General features: G+C 45.2%; 1 protein-coding gene across 1 annotated transcript in view; it reads right to left on the minus strand.

The window, feature by feature from the left end:
* The window catches only part of GPLD1 (glycosylphosphatidylinositol specific phospholipase D1), a 106,417-nt gene that overhangs the window by 79,100 nt on the left and 5,900 nt on the right, over window positions 1–21,417 (minus strand). The window contains exons 2-4 of the mRNA XM_029590769.1: window positions 19,373–19,431; window positions 13,186–13,264; window positions 400–497 (exon numbers count right to left, since the gene is read on the minus strand). Of these exons, the coding sequence (XP_029446629.1) occupies window positions 400–497; window positions 13,186–13,264; window positions 19,373–19,431 (236 nt within the window). The remainder of the gene's footprint in view (window positions 1–399; window positions 498–13,185; window positions 13,265–19,372; window positions 19,432–21,417) is intronic.

Consider the following 21,417-nt stretch of genomic DNA (forward strand, 5'->3'; position numbering starts at 1 on the left):
GGTTGCAGGGTAGGCTCTGTCCTTATACAGGATATCCTTTCAATTCTGGTCTGTCTCCACCTGCTGGAAGGGAGGCTCAACCCATGGTCTGGACTGATCCGGGTACGTACAGGGACTGGTACTATGTGTAACATGTTTCTCCTTAAAAGGATGATGTATACACAACTAATGCCAAATAAGGATGAACCATGACAACTCCTCAACAGATAGAGAGAAAGGGGAATATGCAGAAAGCTTTTTTCATTTTCTTTCCACCACTTTTGTCCAAAATCTAAATCTGCCCACATATTTCCACAGGTTGGTCAGCAGAGTTTATAGATCAGAAACCTTTGACTCTTTAAAAAAAAAGAAAAAACAGCCAACAAAATGATGCTTATATAGTCCTTGAACAGCATTTACCTCCTCCCATGGCTGGGGATAGTTCTTCCTGATGTAATGGATACTGGTGTTGAGGAATGGTGCCCAGTGTGTGTCTTCAGATACTTCATGGTAGATTCCTAGTTTTAAAAAAGGAAGAAAAAATTCATTCATTTTTCTTCTTTTTGATCAGGCAGTTCTCCTCCTGCTCCTTTCCACTTCCAGCTCAGTTGTAACCAGGGCAGGGATACGGCACCTTGAGCCTTTATTTACAACTACTCAGGAATAAATTTTCCCCCCCCCACCCCCGCCACCAACATACCTCATCTGGTCATTGCAGTGACGGTCCTGGGCCACGGCTCATGAACCAGGGCTCCTTCCAGAACCCTGCAATCCTGGGCCCTGAATCCAGCCACCAGGTGTCACCCTTAGGCAATGAATGTAACTCTCCCGCCACAGCATCCCTAGCTCTGATGACCTAGGGAACGAAGACTTGAATCAAGGATCGAGCTAGGCACCTTCTGCACACCACGCGCCATCAGGCCAGTCCAGCCATTAATTTTTGTAATGTTTCATTTTTATATATGTAGCCCAGGGATAAGAAAACTCTGGTCCTCGAGAACCGCTAACAATTAGGTGTTCAGAGTATCCCTGATAAATATTCATGATATAGATTTGCATGCACAGTGCCTCAACTGTAGGCAAATCTATTTCATGTGTATTCATTAGGGATATCCTGAAAACCAGATCAACTTGTGGCTCTTCAGGGCTGTAGGTTCCCCACCCCTCCATTTGAAATCTACTTATTATGTGAAATTTTCAGTCCAGTTCTGGAGATTTCATGAGAGAGGTAATGGTGCTCGGCAATAATGATCATAATATGATCAAATTTGAATTAATGACTGGAAGGGGGACAAGAAGTAAACCCATGACTCTAGCACTAAACTTTCAAAAATAAAACTTTGATAAAATGAGAAACATAGTGAGAAAAAAAAACTGAAAGGTGCAACTACAGAGGTTAAGAGTGTACAATAGGCATGGACATTGTTAAAAAAAATACCATCTTAGAAGCGTAGTCCAAATGTATTCCACGCATTAAGAAAGGTGGAAGGAAGGCCAAAGGATTGCCAGCATAGTTAAAAGGTGAGGTGAAAGAGGCTATTTTAGCCATAAGATCTTCATTTAAAAATTGGAAGAAGGATCCATCTGAAGAAAATAGGAAAAAGCATAAGCACTGGCAAGTTACATGTAAAACACTGATAAGATGGACTAAAAGAGAATTTGAAAAGAAGTTGACCACAGAGGCAAAAACTCATAATAAAAACTTTTAAAATATTTCTGAAGCAGAAAGCCTACGAGGGAGTCAGTTGGACAGTTAGATGATCGAGGGGTTAAAGGAGCACTCGCAGAAAGACTAAATTAATTCTTTCCTTTGGTGTTTACTGAGAAGGATGTTGGGGAGTTACCCATTCTGGAGACGCTTTTCAAGGATAACTATTCAGATGAACTGACCCAAATCACAATGAACCTGGAAGATGTAGTAGGCCAGACTGACAAACTGAAGAGTAGCAAATCACCTGGACCAAATGGCACACACCCCAGGGTTCTGAAAGAACTAAAAAATGAGATTTCAGATCTATTAAAATCACCCATTGCACCTAAAGACTGGAAGATGGCTAATGTAACCCCAATATTTAAAACGATCTCCAGATGAGTTCCGGGAAACTACAGACTGGTGAGCCTGGCTTCAGTGCTGGGAAAAATTGAGGAAACTATTATAAGAATAAAATCACAGAACAAATAGACTGGAACATAGCCTGCATGGATTTACACAAAGTCTTGTCTCACAAATCTGCTACCATTTTTTGAAGGAGTGAATAAACATGTGGATAAAGGTGAACTAGTAGATGTGGTGTATTTGGATTTTCAGAAGGTGTTTAATAAAGTCCCTCATGAGAGGTTTCTAAGAAAACTAAAAAGTCATGAGATGGGGGAAAGGTCCTTTTGTGAACTGCAAACTGGTTAAAAGACAGGAAAACAGAGAGTAGGATTAAATGGTCAGTTTTCACAGTGGAAAAGGTAAACAGTGGAGTGCCTCAGGGATTTGTACTTGGACCGGTGCTTTAATATATTTATAAATGATCTGAAAAGGGGTACAGTGAGTGAGGTGATCAAATTTGCAAATGATACAAAATTATTCAGAGAAGTTAAATCATAAGCAGATTGTGATAAATTGCAGGAGGACCTTGCGAGACTGGAAGATTGGGCATCCATATGGCAGATGAAATATAATGTGGACAAGTGCAAGATGATGCTTAAAATAACCCATGCTATAGTTACATGATGTTAGGTTTCATATTAGGAACTACCACCCAGGATAAAGATCTGGGCTTCATAGTTGATATTACATTGAAATCGTCAGCTCAGTGTGCTATAGTGGTCAAAAAATCAAACAGAATATTAGGAATTATTAGGAAGGGAATGGCAAATACAACAGAGAATGCCACAATGCCTCTGTATCACTCCATGGTTAGACTGCAACAAGTTTGCTATCTATAGGCTACCATCATAAGGAGAAGAAATAGATATTTATATGATAGAAGACATCCACAGGACAGCATGCACAGACGGAGTGCTGTTAAAGGAGGATTTAAATTTATTAGATAAAGACTGGGGAGTTCCAAATGTAAGATAAGAATCCGAGCAAGAGGAGATGGAAATAGAATCACTAAGGTTATAGTAGGGAACAATCTGGGGACCAGTGATCCGCATACCATGGGGTTTACGGTAAATCCTGGATCAGAACCAAACTATGCTAGAACACGGGTTCCAGATTCAGAAAGGCTGAGGTAAAGAAAAGGAATTATTACGTTAAGGAAGCCTTGTCGGGAGCAGGGTATCTAAGAGGCCCATTGGAACTACAGCAATAAAAAAGGAATACTGAAACGGCAACACATTTTTGTGACAGGCATGTTAGCAAGGGCAAGAGAATACAGAGACAACAATGGTTCACCAAAGAAAGAGGAGAAAAAGTAAGAGCAAAGTAAATAGCAATCAAAAAACAAATAGATAAGGAGAAAGACAGGCAAAAATAGCAGAAGAAACAAATGGAGACAGGAAGAGCTGGCAAATGCTCAATCAAGGGAGAATATTGCCCACTTAGTGAAAGCAAGAGATACAACTTTCTTTACCGATGTAACTGAAAAGAGTAAGACTTAAAAAAAGGAGGAATAGTAAGAATTAGAGAACAGAAAGGTTTAGTGAAGAGAGCAGATATCTTATGTATTTTTAGTTGATATTCACACTAGAAGGTGAGGCTGATGAACTAAAGCCCAAAGGCACGGATTTAAGGGACATCTTACCACATGCTGAGGAGAGAGTTCTCGGGTTACTGGCAGACTAGAAAGCAGACAAGTGTGGAATCTATTGAGGTACATCACCGATTACTAATGGAGTTAAACCAGGTATTAACTATACTCCTCACAGCTGTGTTCAACTCATCGCTTGGAACAGGAAAGTTTCCAAAAGACTGAAGGAGAGCGCATGAGTGGGAACAAAGAGGAAGCAGAAAACTACAGATCTATTACTGACATCGTGATGGGCAAAAGGAAGCACTCCTGAAGGATCGAATAGTGCAATAACTTGAAACCAATGAGTTACAGATGCCTAGGCAATAAAGATTTACAAGGGGAAGATCTTTCTTTCATTAAGTAACCAGAGAAGCAGAGTAGGGGGTGCATTAGATGAGGTCTTATCTGGATTTCAGTAAAGCCTCTGATTGTTTATTTATTTATTTGGGCGTTTTATATACCATCGTTCCAAACGTAGCTCACAACGGTTTACAAGATCCGCATACATATGCATGGTCAATGATTGTTCCGCACAGAAGACTGATCTGTGAGATGGAAGAGAGATTACAAACCTCAGGAGAAGTTGGTTGAGCATTAGGATCCAAGAAGGACAATTTCAAAAGCCATTTACCCGAGTAAATTGCTCTTTACCTGGATAAAATGGCTTGGCTGAAAGTTGCCATCCTCTGCCTGGGTAAAAGTATGTATCGGCTTACATGGTGCATGTGCTTTTAATCTGATTAAAAAGGGGGTGTGTTTAAACTGGGGGAGGAAACACAGCACGCATACATTCAGTTTTCCTGCTCGGCTGCCCACACAAACAGGAGGCGCAAAGTGTGCAGGCAATTTTAGCGCCCGTACTTTGCAGCCGTTAATTTTCAAAAGGAAAACATGGATAGTTTCCATTTGAAAATTTGCTGCAATGTTCACGGGTTTAAAGTGCCCACACACAATTCACTGCAAACAACATGAGCTGCTCAAAACTGCCCCAGAGAGTGGGGATCAATGGGGTGCATCCTAGTGAAGGGAATGTGACCGGCAAGGTAGCACAGAAGGAGGAGTGGGGATTTTATTTTTATTGCATTTTGATTCTGTTTTTATTTGATTATTTTCCGAGTATTGTGCATGGTCATAATGTATTTTGTTAAAAGAATGGTGAGAAATAAAAAAAATGAATAAACTCTAGGCTCAGTTCTCTTCAATGTCTTCAAAAGTGCCATTCAGGAATGGCTAGAAGGGAGAAGGTTGCGTGTTTGCAGATGAGAGGAAAAACTGCAACAGAACAGATATACTGGCTTTAAAAATTGAAAGACTGGTCAAGGGTTTGTCACTGTAAAATCATGTGTGGTCTTCTAGCTGATGGAGTCCAAATCCTTATATAGAAGCTGGTGGAATCCAGACCATTCCTCTGGTTTTGGACTTCCCAGTAGGGAACTTACTGGGATTTTGGAAAGAAAGTGCTAGATCATATTGAGAGCAGCAAGAGAAAGAAAGAAAGATCCTTCCCTGGATGGGGAAGTGAGAGGAGCATGTTTAGTGAAGCTGAAGCTGCTAATACTAATTTGTGGACAGAGCTAAACACAATCATCAGTGTTCCAAAGGAAAATTGGTTCTTACCTGCTAATTTTCGTTCCTGTAGTACCACGGATCAGTCCAGACTCCTGGGTTTTGCCTCCCCTCCAGTAGATGGAGACAGAGAAGTTTTAACGGACTCCGTCCTATACCCCTGAGGTGCCACCTAGAGTCTATCAGTATTACACTGTACCCAAGCAGAAAGATTAAAGCATAACTTTCACATAAACAACCTCCCCCCGAAGAGCAGAGGGAATGAAAAACTTGCAACTCAATGAATGAAACCATGCCCATACTCTTTCCCTGAAAAGTGGGGCATTCGGTAAACTTGCAGAAATATGACTAACTACCGGCCAAGCGGACTCTCCGTTTTCCCATGGGTGGGACTCTGGACTGATCCGTGACACTACAGGAACAAAAATTAGCAGGTAAGAACCAATTTTCCTTTCCAGGATCAGTCCAGACTCCTGGGATGTACCAAAGCTTCCCTAATCAGGGTGGGACTGAGAGAGTCCCGCTCAGAGTACACTGGCCCTGAAGGAACCGGGCTCAGGGGCCCGGACATCTAGATGATAATGCCTGCCAAATGTGTGTGTAGATTTCCAGGTAGCCGCCCTACAAATTTCCTGTGGCGACACTTGTTGACATTCCGCCCACGAGGCTGCTTGTGATCGAGTAGAATGAGCTTTAAGACCAACCGGAATCAGACGGCTCTGAACAAGGTAAGCCGAAACAATAGCTTCCTTTAGCCAGTGTGTGATAGTGGCCCTTGAAGCTTTATGACCCCTCCTGGGTCCACTCCACAGAACGTACAGATGGTCCGAAAAACGGAAACTGTTCATGACCTCCAAGTAACACAATAACACCCTCTTTACGTCCAACTTCCTTAAATCCCTACACTCTTGAGTAGAAGAATCCAGACCTGCGAAAGAAGGGAGCTCCACTGACTGATTCAAATGAAAGGAGGACACCACTTTCGGGAGAAAGGAGGGAACTGTTCTTAAGGAGACTCCTGCTTCAGAAATCCATAAGAAGGGCTCCCTGCAAGATAAGGCCTGAAGTTCGGAAACACGCCTTGCTGAGGAGATAGCCACAAGAAAAATGACCTTCAATGTCAGATCCTTCAGGGTAGCTCATTTCAATGGCTCAAAAGGAGCATTACAAAGGGTGCGGAGAACCAGATTGAGCTTCCACGAAGGACAGGGGTTCTGCACAGGAGGATGCAAATGCTTAGCCCCTCTCAGAAAACAAGCCACATCCGGATGAGATGCTAGCGCAACCCCCTGCACCTTTCCACGAAAATAACCAAGGGCTGCCACCTGAACTCGTAGGGAATTAAACGCCAGCCCCTTGGCTAATCCAGCCTGTAAAAAATCCAGAACATCCGGAATTGAAGCCCTGGACAGCTGCACTTCGTGGTCTAGACACCAGGATTCAAACACTCCCCAAACTCTAATGTACGCCATGGAGGTAGAAGTATTCGAGTAACCCTTACTCCTTAATCGCTGCCTTTCAAAAGCCATGCCGCTAGACAAAATTGATCTACCTCTCCGAAACAAACGGGGCCTTGTTGCAGGAGATTCGGAGATAGCCAAAATCTCAGCGGACTGTCCACTGCTAGATTCAGAAGGTCGGCAAACCACAGATGCCTCGGACACTCCAGAGCCACGAGTATCACCTTGCCCGGATGAGCTTCAATGTGGCGCAGAACCTTTCTGACCAATGGCCAAGGCAGAAAGATGTACAACAGAACGTCCTTTGGCCAGGGAAGGACTACAGCATCTACCCCCTCTGCTCCTGGTGCCCATTGCTGACTGAAAAATCGAAGAGCCTTGGCATTGCGGCACGTCGCCATAAGATCCATGGAGAGCATGGTCCAGGGTGTACACAGAAGACGAAAGGCCTCTTCGGAGAGTTCCCACCCCCGGGTCCAACTGGTGGCAGCTGAGAAAATCGGCTTGCACTTTGTCCACCCCAGCAATGTGAGAGGCCACAATCTTTAGAGGTGTTGCTCCGCCCAGTTGATTAAAAGCTGAGCCTCTGCCGCCACCGGATGACTCCTGGTTTCCCCCTGATGACTGATGTAAGCCACTGACATCGCATTGTCGGAGAGTACCCTCACTGATCGTCCTTCTACTACAGGAAGGAGGGACTGCAGCGCCAACCAAACCGCTTTGGTTTCCAACCGATTGATTGGCCAGGAGGATTCCGTTCTTGTCCATTGGCCTTGCACTGCCATTCCTTGACAAACCGCTCCCCACCCAGAGAGGCTGGCTTCAGTGGTTACCACTAACTAGGAGGGAATTTCCAAATCCACCCCCTGCCGTAAATTGTCTGGACACAGCCACTAAAGAAGACTGGACCGTGCCAAATCCTTCAGTGGGAGGAGAAGATGAAACTGTTCAGAGAGTGGATTCCACTGGGATAACAAGTCTGACTGAAGAGGACGCATATGCACAAAGGCATAAGGCACCAGTTCGAGAGTGGAAGCCATCGAACCAAGGACCTGCAAATAATCCCAGACCCTGGGATGAGGCATGGATCGCAAGGACTCCACCTGAGTGAGACGCTCGGACAATCTTTCCTCTGTAAGAAAATCCTTTCCCAAGATCGTGTCGAACCAAGCACCCAAAAACTCCAAGGACTGGGAGGGAACAAGGTGACTCTTGTCGGGGTTGACCACCTAACCCAACGAGCTCAACATCTGTAGCACCCTCTGCACTGCTGCTTTGCAAAGGTGTTCTGACTTCGCTCGAATCAGCCAATCGTCCAGGTAGGGGTGTACCAGAATCCCCTCCTTTCGCAGGGCCGCTACCACAACCACCATCACCTTGGTGAAGACTCTGGGCACCATCGCCAGACCGAACGGTAAAGCACAAAATTGAAAATGATGCCCCAGGATCGCAAACCGCAAATATTTCTGATGATCCAGGCATATAGGAATGTGCAAGTAAGCTTCTGTCAGATCTAGAGACACTAGAAATTCCCCTTTGTGTACATACACTATCACCGAGCGAAGAGTTTCCATCCGAAAATGAGGCACCTTTAGAGTCCGATTGACTCTCTTTAAGTCTAGGAAGGGATGGAAGGTGCCCTTCTTCTTGGGCACCACGAAGTAGATGGAGTAGCGCCCTCACCTGAGCTCTCCTGCGGGTACCGGAACTATAGCGCCTAGGTCCTGTAACCGCCGCAGAGGGTCTTGTACCGCCCGGCGTTTTTGCTGGTACCCGCATGGGGAAACCATGTACCGCTCGTGGATCGGCCAAGCAAAATCTAACGCGTAACCATGTTCTACTATACTGAGGACCCACTGATCTGAGATTAAGTTGGTCCACTCTTCTAGAAAAAGGGATAACCTCCCCCCTATTCTTGGAATGGAAGAGTGGACCGGCCTTGCCTCATTGCACTGAATTGGGACCCCCATGAGATTGTGGGGCTCCATCTCTGGCAGGCCGGCGCCCTCGAAAGGACTGATTCCAAGAAGATTGGCGGCCGGGACCCTGTCGAAAGGACGAACCGGTGGACCATGAACAGCAAAACTGGTGATTTCCCGCCCATTGAGGAAAGGATCCTCTTGTCCTAGGTCTATCCTCTGGCAATCTATGGACTTTATTGTCCCCCAGAGATTTTATCATGTCCTCCAATTGTTGCCCGAAAATCAGCTTACTCTTGAAGGGTAAGGAACCTTGTTGAGCCTTAGACGAAACATCCGCAGCCCAGTGTCTAAAGCAGAGGAGCCTGCGGGCGGTCACGGCCGAGTCCATAGTCCTGCCAGAAGTCTGTAACAGATCAAAAAGTGCGTCAGCACTGTAAGCTACTGCCATCTCCAGGCACCCTGCTTGCACCGCCTCACTCGCAGAAAGGGATGCTGCTGCTTGCAAATCCTGCAACCAGAGGAGACTGGCTCATAGCGCGAAACTGCTATACATAGCGGCCCGGACTCCTAGGGTGGAAACCTCAAAAATCTTTTTAAGTTGCAACTCCAATTTGTGGTCCTGCAAATCCTTCAGGGCAGTGGCTCCTGTTACCGGGATGGTGGTTTTCTTGGTTACTGCTGAGACCGTGGTGTCCACCTTAGGGACTTTATGGAGGTCCAGTGCTTCCTCCAGAAGCGGGTATAACATGTCCATAGCCCGTCTTACCTTTAAACCAAGGTCTGAAGTGTCCCACTCCTTAAACAAAAGATCTGTAACTGACATATGAAACGGAAAGGATTGAGCTGGACCCCTGAGCCCCACCATCTCCGGATCCATAGCCCCAAACCGTGAGTCCTCCGGAGGAACCTCAATGCCCAGTTCCTCCAGAATGGCCGGGATAAGTGGACCAAGTTCATCCCTTCTGAACAGGCGGACCACTTTGGGATCATTTCCCTCCACTAGAGGTGCGCCCACTGGCTTGGCCGGCTGGAGCTGGTAATCCTGATCTGCATCCAGTCCCTCACCAGGGGCTTGCAGAGGAGACTCCCCTTCATCCGCGTCTTATGTCCTGCTGCCCCCAGGGGCAGCAGGACATAAGACGTGGCAAAAGAGGTGGCGGGGAGCTCCCCTCCCCCAGGGCAGCCTTCTCCTGCTCCCTGAACTTTCGCAGTAAGGCTTCAGTACCTGTGCTGAGGAGAAAAGGATCCTGAGGCTGCCGCAGCAATTCTGCCCTCCCAGGGTCCCTGCTTGCTCTAGAGTTGCTATTTCACCGGAATCGGCTTCCCCGAAGAGCCTTCCCCTCCTGACAAGCACCCAGTGCAAACTCCGGCCCGGGGGCCGCACCATGTGGCATGATCCCCGAGCTAAATTAGGATCGGGGCCCAAAAAAAGAACCAGCGTGACCAAGACAAGCCCCCGGGAGCTCATAGGAACTGGAAAGGATGGTGAAAACGGCGTCGGAAGGAAGGAGGGCCGAAAGAGACCGCTAGGCCAGCTCAAAAATTAAATAAATCACCTCAGCATTGTTTTTTTTTTCCTGTGTGCAGATCTTCAGAGGATGAGTGAACTGAGCTCCCTGGTATCACCCTCAGCCGCGGGCAGTTACAGGGCTCCCAACCTTCTGCTCCAGAGCCTCTGCTACCAGGGGGGGTGGCCCCACCAGGACCTAGCAACCCCCTGGGAGGCTTAAAGAGATATCTTCTCTCTTTGTTTTTGCTTGGGTTTTTTTTTTTACTAAATCCATGCCTTTTTAAAATTCCCGAAGGAACGAATACCAACAAACTAAAAACCTATCACCAAACCCAGAATAAAGGTTTTGCACCTCCACCATCTGCTGGAGACAGAGAAATACTGACAGACTCTAGGTGGCACCTCAGGGGTATAGGACGGAGTCTGTTAAAACTTCTCTGTCTCCATCTGCTGGAAGGGAGGCAAAGCCCAGGACTCTGAACTGATCTGAGTATGTACAGGGAAATACCAGATCTGTAAGCAAGCTCCACATGACAAAGTTTACACCATTTTTTCTCAGCCCGTATTTTGTTAATGGATGGAAGAGAAAATTCCTGAATATTTCACTGGTACCAAGCCAATGTTAAAGTTGATGGAACCACCCGGGTGGACAATGGTGGAGGCTGGATTGAGATGGAGCAACCTGTTGGTTTTACTGATGCCTGCTGTTTGGCCCTAAAAATGCATCACTGTGGACACTCTACTTCCTAGATCAGAGTTCTGGGGGCAAGAGGATACAAATACCATCGAAATCTATAGTGAGGTTTTTTTTTAACTTGGGGAACACAATTTCAAAAGCCATTTATGCAGATAGGGGATATGATAAGAGACACAGATATATCAAACATATACCAATATATACACAATAGGGTGAATTTCAAAAGCGTTGCTCATGCTAAAAGGCCCATATATGTATCTGGGCCACGGGTGAGCAACATGTATTTTAAAAGCCGCAAAGCACGCACGTATGCGTGCCCGCTTGAGCAAAAAAAAAAAAAAAGGGACAGAATTGGAGTGGAGTTGGGTTGGGCCATGGGTGTTCCGGGGCGGGGCCAACAGTCACGCATGTAAATACATATTTTTAAACCGCCGGCCGCAGCGTGCAGCAGTTTGCTAGCCACACAGGTTTACTTCTGCTCCTGGTGAAAGGTTGCATAACTATCTGTTTAGCCCTAAAATGACCAGGTGAGGGGTTTGGGTAAACTGGAGGTGTGCAGGCTGAAGAGCCAGACGGATCTGGATGACCTTGAGACAGAATGAGCAAACTGGTGGGCTAAGTAGTAAAACTGGGAATGGCCTTCAAGCGAGCATGTTTTAAAAATCTGTTTCCCTGCGTGCGTTAAAAAGCCCTAACAAAGCCTTAAGGAAGATACGCAAAATACGTTTGCTCGAGTAACCGCACACACATGCATGGTAGGCGAATTTTAACTCATATACGCATAAATGCGCGCTTGATTTAAATTTACAGTGTATGAGCGCTCGTGTGCCCATGCACTCATTCTAAAATTATTTGGATGCCCATGCACTCATTCTAAAATTACCATCCCTATGCTTAGCAAAACCATGGTATCTCTGTCTGTTGGTGCTTCACCGACTCTGACAGCTAGGGGGCACTCCATGATCCATACAGCACACACTCTGAGGAAAAGCCGCAGGGGACCCAAATGAAGCCACGAAGGGACACACACAACTTAGCCACGGGATTGGAGGGAGGCAGCAGGACAGTCAGGAATAGGACTCCCGCAACTGCAGAGGCAGGAGGGCGGAAAGGAGGCCTGGTGCAGGTTGAGGGAAGGAGGTTGATGTAATCTGCCTAGCATAGCTGGTCTGCTATAGGAAGAATATAAATATTTTAAATAAATAAATATTCTCTGCTGAACTGCAACAGGTTGCAGCTAGTATTCACACAATACATATAGACACATATATTTATATATTTATTTTTTAAAGCTCAATTCAGTTTTCCTCTGGCAGAGAGAACTCTGATTCGGCATATTACACCAGAGAAGCAGATTACCTGGAAGACTGAATACACCATACAAACAGAAGGTAAACTTCCAAATCGTTGCAGGGGCACATTTTGACGTGTCTGCATCGGCCGGCACTGAGAATTGCAGCCATGCGTGCAGACATGTGTGCTTAATTATAAGTGGACATGCAAATCCCGCTTCTACCACACCAGGCGGGAGATTTTACAAGGGGCGCACACCCTCGCCATCACCAGTTTAACCAGTTCCATCCAACAATTCTCCCAGTTAACAATTAGATCCTCCAAATCCCTCTGGTTTGATAACCTACACAACCGTCAGTTACCCCAGACCCTTATATCACGGCAGTTATGGCTAGTTTTTATTTTTTAACTTACACCTTCACCCTAGCAGAAGCAAACTTATGCGCGCCACTGGACCTGGGCACACACACCTAGGTGCACAAGTACTTAAGTGCACATCTCAGCCACATCCCAAAACACCCATGCCCTGCTCCTTTTGGAAAATGTTTGAGATGTGTGAACAGTGGGTTTCATGCACGCACCTGGGCATTTTTAAAATAAGGTCGGCACGCGCCAGCTCGACCTCTGCGCGCATCCTCCAATTAATGCACAAATCAGGCTTTTAAAATTCACCTTATATTGAGAGCCACATTTAAGGATCAGGCAAAAAAAAACAAAACTGCAAAAGGCCTGCAAGTCAATTTGCTTGCACGTTTTTCAAATGGCACATCTTTTGCCCAAGGCTTTAGAAATTCCCTGCCAGGGTCTTTCAATTAATTTGCTATAACTGGGTAAATGATTGCTTCACAGGACCCTGGTCAGCACTGAGGTTTATGTGGACTTCTTTCAACATATATTTGATTTACTTTTAGTGTTCTGTTAATATTTAGCTACCCTGGGCTTCAGTAAACAAATGAGGGATGGGGAAGGGGGCCCAGTGATGTTAATAAAACCCATAATATTTTGATTTGCAGATGTTCTCTTTTTGTACCATTCTTACAGAGACCAGGGTAGAAGGCATCGGGATACACACTTCCAGCCTGGTACGCATCCTGGTGTTTTAGCAACAGCTGTGGGAAAGAAAAACAACAGCACAAAGGTTAATCAAGTTACCTCAAGCAAGGAAGCAGATGAAACACACCCGCATAGGTCTCTCTCACCATCTCTTTTCTCTGGGTGTCTCCCTTCTCTTTGTTACCTTTATTTCTACTTAATCTCTTTTTTTTTTTTTTTTTTTAGCCGATTTAGCCTCTCATAGCCACGTCACAGTGACACGTACAGTCCTTTCTGCTTGGCCTTAGTTTTCACTTAACTTCATTCTCTAACTACCAACAGGCTTGCAGCCCGACAACTGTCCCCTTTACCTTGCACTGTTAGTTTTAGTTACTTTAGGGCAAGGGTTTACGGGAAACTCAGTGGGACCCATGGCGTGGCAGCGGAAGCAGCCGCACGGGGGCTGCAGACGGCTGCGCTGAATAAATTTAAAGCCAGAGAGGAAGGTGAAGCTGCACGCTGGGTCAGGCCACTGCCTGGCGATTCTTAGGAGGGCAAGAGCGTAGCAACTCCGCCGCAGGCATCTCCTGGTGAGTCGGCAGCTGTGCTGTGTCCAATAAAGTAACAAGAGAATAATGCATTTTCATTTAATATAAGCAGAGATGCGCTAGTGAACAATATAAGATTATCCCAGATGTCCTCATTTTCAAGAACTGTCCCCAATTCTGGAGCAGCGTCCTTGACTGTGCTCTGTCCCCGATAGTCCTCTCAACTCAATACCCTCCTTTCCCACTCCAAGAAGGACTGGGCCAATCAATCCCAGAGAAGATGGTGGCTCCTCCTGCCTTCCCCGGCTCCAGGAAAGACTGGGACAAGCAGTGACCCGGGGCGGGGGCCGTCTTCCCTCCACACTGGAAGGCAGTGCAGTTCATAGTGCCAGCTACCCAGAGGTAAGACAGTGGTGACACGAGCAGGAGGGAAGAGAGGAAAACGCAGGAGGAGGGGGAGGAAGAGGTGGAAGAGCAGGAGTTAGAGAAAGGGGAGAAGGCAGCAGAAGTTGACAAGGGAGAGCAGGAGGAGAAAAAAAAAGAGATGGGACATAACAGCCATCTTGGGGATTTCCAGAACTTTGCTGATTTTATTAAATGGAGTCTCTTGACAAAGATAATTGGCAACATTTAGGAGACTTCGAGGAGTATAATAGAAAGAGACAGAGCGAAGGAAGGAAAAGTAATGAAGATACAATACACTTACATGAGATACAGACAGATGAAGGAAGAAATAACTGAAATGGAAAACAAGGAAGAAGGAAGACAGGCACAGGAGAGAGAGAGAGAGACACACACACACACACACACACACACACAATGTTGGTGATCGCAATGGAAGAGAGATGGAGAGCTAGACAATGACAACATTTCCAAGCTGGAGTAGGAAAGGTGCCAGTAATTCCCCTAACCACCGCATGTCAGGTAGCTCGAATGCTACTCAGCAGTGTCATAATCTCTTATCCGGGCCACAGCTGTAAATGATTCTAAAATCCCTTCTGGAATTCTAAATTCTACAATAAAGGATGTGTTTCTTACAGGTATCGAAGAAAGTCACCTACTGTAACACGAGATTGTTAAACAGATTTTCCTGGATAGTCTCCACCAGACCTAATACAAACTGAGTGCCAGATTTACCCACCAACAACCTGGCAGCCTTACAACAGGACGCTCCTCAGGCTATCTCACGTGTTAAATGAATGGATAAGAGTACGCCGATCTGTCCTGTACACCACTCTTCTAGTCCAGTGATTCTCAACCAGGTCTGCAGGAGCCAGCCGGTCTGACTTTCAGAACATCCGCTAGCAACGTGCACGAGGTATATTTGCATCCAGTAGGAGTGCTCCACATAAGTCTCTACCATGCACCACCACGGCAACTCTTTTGAAAATAACCATTGCTCTAAGCCAATCGCATTCATGCATACACCGTGCCCATCGCCCACTGTGTGCTTTCAAAAGTCCGCATGGCAATTAATAATCCGCATCCTGCACTGACATGCAGGAAAGGGCATTTTCAAAGGAACTTCTGCAGATGAACCAGTGGTTTGTGAACAGAAATGGTCCTTTTCTCAGACCTACCTGCCCGACCTGCGGCTAAGCTTCCATGCAAGTTTACCTGGATTGAATGGAAGCGTTCCCAGGGGTGGGGTTCAAACGTATGCACATATTTTTGCATTTTAAAAAGCGTGAGGGTAAATTTTCAGGGAAAATCTGTGCGGACGTTTCAGGAAGCATATCTGGCGCAGGGCTTTTTTGCTGGGATCCTTTTCAAAGCGGATTTATGCACATTAAATCCATTTGGAAAATTGGTGTGACTTGCTTGCATTTTTTCCCAGTTTTTTTTATGCGAGCCCTTGGAAAATCACTCCTTAAACATTCCATTCCTTAAGTTGTTATCGAAATCCCATCAACAGCTCCCCTTTGGTATTTGTTGTTCTTACAACGTAAGCAAGTAGTTAAACAAAATCAGCAAGATCTGAATGAAGTATGGCAAATGATCTTCAGAGACAGGCTGAGCCAGTCCTGGTTTTAGCCCACTGCATCAATTGGCTTCTACTTCCAGTCAGGGCCGGTGCTTCCTTTAGGCAAATTAGGTGGTTGCCTAAAGTGCCAAGATTTAGGGGGGAGGCAAAATCCTGCCAGCCTGAGGTCTAGAGGGTGCTGTACCAGAGCTGCTACCATCAAAGGGAGCGCTGTGCTGGAACCTCTGCCGCCAGTAGTTAAGGCGGGCAAGGGGAGGTGAATGACCCAAGGTTCGCCTAGGGCATCAAGATGCTGGCCCAAGGTCTCAGTGACAATGGCCATGCAGAAGACGCAGTTGATCAAAGCCAGGACCATTACAGAGGCAACATATTCACAGCCCCAAGAGATGGAGGAAGGGAGTCCATCCGATTGTGCTTCTGTGTTACCTTTCCAGATAGCCACAGAGCACGCGTCTACTGAATTCTGGAGGGAGTCCTGGTCTGTGCCATTTGGTCAAAGAATGTTACAATGATGGTTAGACTGAGGAAGAAGAGAAAACTGGGATAAATCCTGGATACCACATATGCAGGCTTATGGTATCCGAGTTCTCTCTGAGCCAGAAATCCAGAAATGAGAAGTTGAAGCCGTCATGCTGAAAAGATATGAATTAACAAAAAAAAACCACCTCAGGAAAGAAAGGAAAGAGTACAAGTTCATAGATGCAGTGGAGTAACACCAGGACTAGCTCAGCTTGCCTTTTATTTTGGAAGCAGTCATGTTTAAACAGCGTCTTAAATATCAGTCTGCCATGTACATTAGCTGATGCATATATAAATCAGTACAGGCTAATCAGATCCAGTGTATGTAAAATCATTTGTTCCAAGCATGGCTGTAGAGGAATTGCAGAAAAGCAGCTCAGCGTTCCAGAAATAAGTAAAAGCAAAATGTGTTTCCATTCTCTGCCATGCAAGAGACCTGGGTTGGATTTCCAGTTCACTCTTCTGCTCCGTGGAACAGTCAGGACAGGGGATGCTGTGGAGGCAGCACTCGCAGCCCAAGGTTTGAAAATTTTTTTTAAATTTTTAGGAGTTTTTATTTATTGGATGTTCTATTCATCAGTTGTTTTGAAATATTTAGTATTTTTTAGTATGGTTTTTTTATTACTGATGATTTATATTTCTTAATTTCATTGTTTGATGTTTTATGAGGAATGGTGATGTTTCTGTTTTTCCTTTGTTCCACTGCTTTCAGAGTCTGGCTTCTTGCAGTTTTCAGTTCAGTTTTTGTCCACACATTACTTTTTATACTTTATGGTCTCCTTATTCTGTGTTTGGTGAGGGTCTTTCTATGTACTGCATGTGTGTCCAAGGTGAGGTATTCTGCTAACGTGTACATTTTTTGTGTGGGAATCTGTGGCAGCCTGGTTTGTTCTGTTTTCCTAATAGAAGGTGTATTGGTGTTTTAGGGCCTGGTGTAGGATTGTCATTGTTTGAGCGCTGGTATTTAGTGCTGTTTTGCTATGGGAGGGTTACTATATAGTAATTGTAATTTAGTTTACTCAAGGCTTTCTGAGAGCCGAGCCCACACCCAACATGTGTTAGAATAGGCCAAATACAATATTGAATCCAAGTGTCATTTTTTTTCACTGAGTTTTCTGGTTGGCACTACAGCAGTGCAGGAAATTGTAATGTACTTGTTGTGAGTGATATTTTTATCTCATAAGACAGTACTTACATTGTATCCTTTTTGATGTAAAATCTATTGTCATAAATGCATAATGTTTAATTACGTGTGCAGAGGGAGGGGCTGGGAAGTTCAGGATGTAAGAATTACCTACGACACCTAATACCCTTGTACCAGCCCTGGCTGCACTGGGCGCTACATGGGAAAGCAGGATTGTGGAGCCGAGCTTCTTTGGAATCCGTGACTCTCCTCGGTCTCGGTCAGGGCTTAATTTTTCTTTTTATAAGACCTGGAACAACATAGATCACTCCTTGTCCCCCCATCTCCATAAGAGTAGGTAGGCAGTGCAGAGCCTGAAGAACCATAAAAGCAGCAGTCTCTGTAGCAGCCAGTCAAAGGGAATGCAGTGAAGGTGGGGGCAAGGAGAAGTGGAGGCAAGCTATAGTTACAGAAAAGAGTGGGGTGAAGCAAGAGGAAGTGGCTGTACAATGTCGGGGAGGCTTACTGTCTTCTGGGCTCACCTCTGAAAGGGGCAGTTGGCTGTGGAACCAGTGAATCTTCTGGAGAGTGGGGAGTGCCGAGCAAAACAACTTTACATAATGATGCGGCAGGGCCACTCACTGTGTGAGCACGACAGAATGTGGGTGTCAGAGAGTGCAAGCTGAGACATCTTTCTGTGTCCCAGAGAGAAACATACACACACACACACACACACTTTGGGGTAGATATTTAAAAGCTAACCATTTTTCTAAGTTAGCCAGATAGATAACTGGATATTCAGTGGCCGCTATATAGCTTTAAATATCTGGTCCTTTGTATCTGAGTGTGTATGTGGGGGTGGGTCTTTTTATTTCTGTGACGAAGAAAGACTTACGCACACACGGGTTATGGTTCCTACTTGACACAGTCAAGACACATCTGCACACAGAGAGAGAATGTGCGTTGGGTGCTTTTGTGGCAGAGAAAGAGACCCACATACTTCTCAGACTTCACAGCTCCAAGAGTGAAAACTCGATTCAGGTACTGCCGATCATTTTCCGGTCCAAGTGGAGAGTTTTCACTCTTGGAGCTGGAAACAAAAGAGAGCTATTGTGATGCTACAGGAAAACACAAATTAATGGTTAACTTGGTCAAGATTCAGTCTCAGAATGTTAGAGTAAGAGACAAAGAGTGTGTCTGAGTAGGTTTTTTTATATGAAAGACAGAGTGGCTGGCAGGGTGGTTGTCTCACTTCTTGGTTCAAGAGCTGTTTGGTTGGCAAGTGACTTTACTACTAGATTAGGAATCCAGGATATCTATGTATACATATGAAATGTAACCCAATTTGGGGAGTGGGAGGGCGCAACTGATTGCATGAATGGAATGGAGCCTGCAGCTGTGCTTGCTCACCCTTTGTCTTGGGTGTGCTCCATTATTTAGTTATTTAGGAAGAAACGTGAAATATATGTTGGAGATATTTTGCTTTAGTTCTGTCAGGCTCCAGGTCAGTTTGCCATGCTTTTGGGAACTGCTGAAACGCACCTGCCTGGAAAGCACAAGGACGTCAGACATATTCTCCATGGACTGATTTTGAAAAAAATCCCCTGGGCTGATATTTTCCTGCATTCCGCCCCTGGTGCCATAGTACCAGCAGAGGCCAGCTCCAAGCAAGCAGGAAGAAACTACCAAAACATTTTTTTAAAAGGAGAAATCAGAAGTGATAGAGGCTTATGGTTCCTACTTGCCATGCGCTTCTTTGAAATATTGCACTGCACACAGTGGATACGGGTCTCTTACTCTAGCATTCTGAGACCGAATCTTGATCAAGTTAACCATTAATTTGTGTTTTCCTGTAGCATCACAATAGCTCTCTTTTGTTTCCAGTTCCAAGAGTGAAAACTCTCTCCACTTGGACTGGAAAATGATCGGCAGTGCCTGAATCGAGTCACAATCGGCTGCTTCGATATGGCTGGATGGCAGGGCTCCGGAAACCCCAGGGCAAGTTTCATACCTCTCTGTAATCAACTCTTCCTTCATCCCGCTGGCTGAAAAATTCCAAAGCTCGGTGTGCTACAAGAGAACAGCACAAGAATACAGGTCATGCAATATTATCTGCATCTCAAAAGTTAAACACTTGTCACAACCATTTCAAAAATCATTTTGAAAGTCTGTTCCCCATTTTTTTTTTTTTTGTTAGATCAGTACAGTGTGGAATTAAAGAGATTAAGCATTTTTATGTGCACTTTATTGGGTACAAAATGATGAGATTTCCGGCTGCACTTCAAGGGCACACATGATTTTGTTAAGAACGTTACCCTACGAGAGCACCAAGACCGCTTATCTATTTGTCAAATGTTATCTGCTTTTCCAAGACAGAACCTGCCCGTGGTAAGCCATGATTAGTCCTTTGTCAATGTACTTGGGTCTAACGGTGCTGTGACAGTGGGAACTTACTGCAGGAGTCATGTGTGTGCAGTCGTGTCGGAAGCTGAGCTCCCAGTAGCGCAGTTAACAAGTTCATTAAAAAATGTAAAAAAAAAAAAAAAAGTACTGCTTTTCTAATAAGGATACAAAATCCCAGCTCCCCAGGTACGTGATTATATAGTTCTTTAAAGCAATATTCTTACCAAGGAAATAAAAACATAATCGCTCTCCTGTTGGCAGCATGTCAACATACCATTGGCAGGAGAGAACGAAAATGTTTTGGGGTTGGGTTTTTTTTTTCAGTCTTTTTCCTGTTTTTTTTGTCTTTCTACCGTCCTCAGGCTGCAAAGAGCCCCTTGTTGGCTGAGGATGGCTAGTGATATCTCTTCCAAGCCTGAGCCTTTCCCAGGCCCTAGCACATCACTCCAATAAAGCGTGAGATCATATCAGTCTAATAGAATATGACAAAAGGAATAAAACAGAATGAAACTGAGAAATATATTATGGAATTCTGGGCTGTATTATCCTCATTTTTTTTTTTTTGGCCTCTAGAGGTTGCATCCTGGAGCCCAGTCCCTGTATAGTCACTGGCATAAAATCAGGTATTCAGGAGATTTTAGCAAAAAAAAAAAGAGAGAGTATCTCTCACTATCTCTGCAAAGATATTTCAGGTTTACAGGTGGAAGAGCCAGCATATAATTTCTATTAGTGCCCTCCACGCTGCCAACAGAGAACGTAATCTGCTTTGAAGTGCCTGAAAAAAACCGGAATATAAATAAATAAAATATGCCTACAAAGACTGATTCATCCGGAACCCCCGCTGAACGACCTCCTGCAGTCGATCTCCTGCCGGCGCCATTTTCCGTACAAAAACGATTCGCGGCGAGAAATCGCTCCCGGAACCCCGCTGGACTCCCAGGAAACTTTTGGCCAGCTTGGGGGGGCCTCCTGACCCCCACAAGACTTGCCAAAAGTCCAGCGGGGGTCCGGAACGACCTCCTCCGTCGAATCGTTTTTGTCTATGGCCGCCGCCATTTTGCGGCGGCCATTTTGAAAAATGGCGCCGGCTGAAGACAACACGATTCTATTGAGGGGGCTGTTCCGGACCGCCGCCGTTCTGGACCACCGCCGGATCCCCAGGTAATTTAAAGCATTTGGGGGGGGTTCGGGAGGGTGGGGGATTTAATTTAAAGGGTCGGGGTGGGTTTTAGGGGGGTTTAGTGTGCCGGCTCACGATTTTAACGATTTTTCACGATAGTTTACACACCCAAACGGCAACAATACGATTCCCTCCCCCTCCCAGCCGAAATCGATCGTTAAGACGATCGAGGACACGATTCACATCTCTAATATAAACTATGTTTATGTCTAATTTTTAAAAATGTAATAATAAAATATTGTTGTAAAAACGTAATACGGGTATAGTGTTTGATATATGTGATATCCTCAATATAGCCATATCGTGCGATATTCATATCATCACACTTTTTTTAAAACAAATATCCAATCCCTATTATAAGTAGCTGCTTTGCATGCATGCAAAGCAGTTAATGCATAGGCAATACAATGCAAATAAAAATCAGTCCCATCATTTTATCGCATTTCAAGGAGGTGTACCATTGTTATTTTTTC

This window comes from Rhinatrema bivittatum, chromosome 2, assembly GCF_901001135.1.
Source record: "Rhinatrema bivittatum chromosome 2, aRhiBiv1.1, whole genome shotgun sequence".
Taxonomy (NCBI): Eukaryota; Metazoa; Chordata; class Amphibia; order Gymnophiona; family Rhinatrematidae; genus Rhinatrema; species Rhinatrema bivittatum.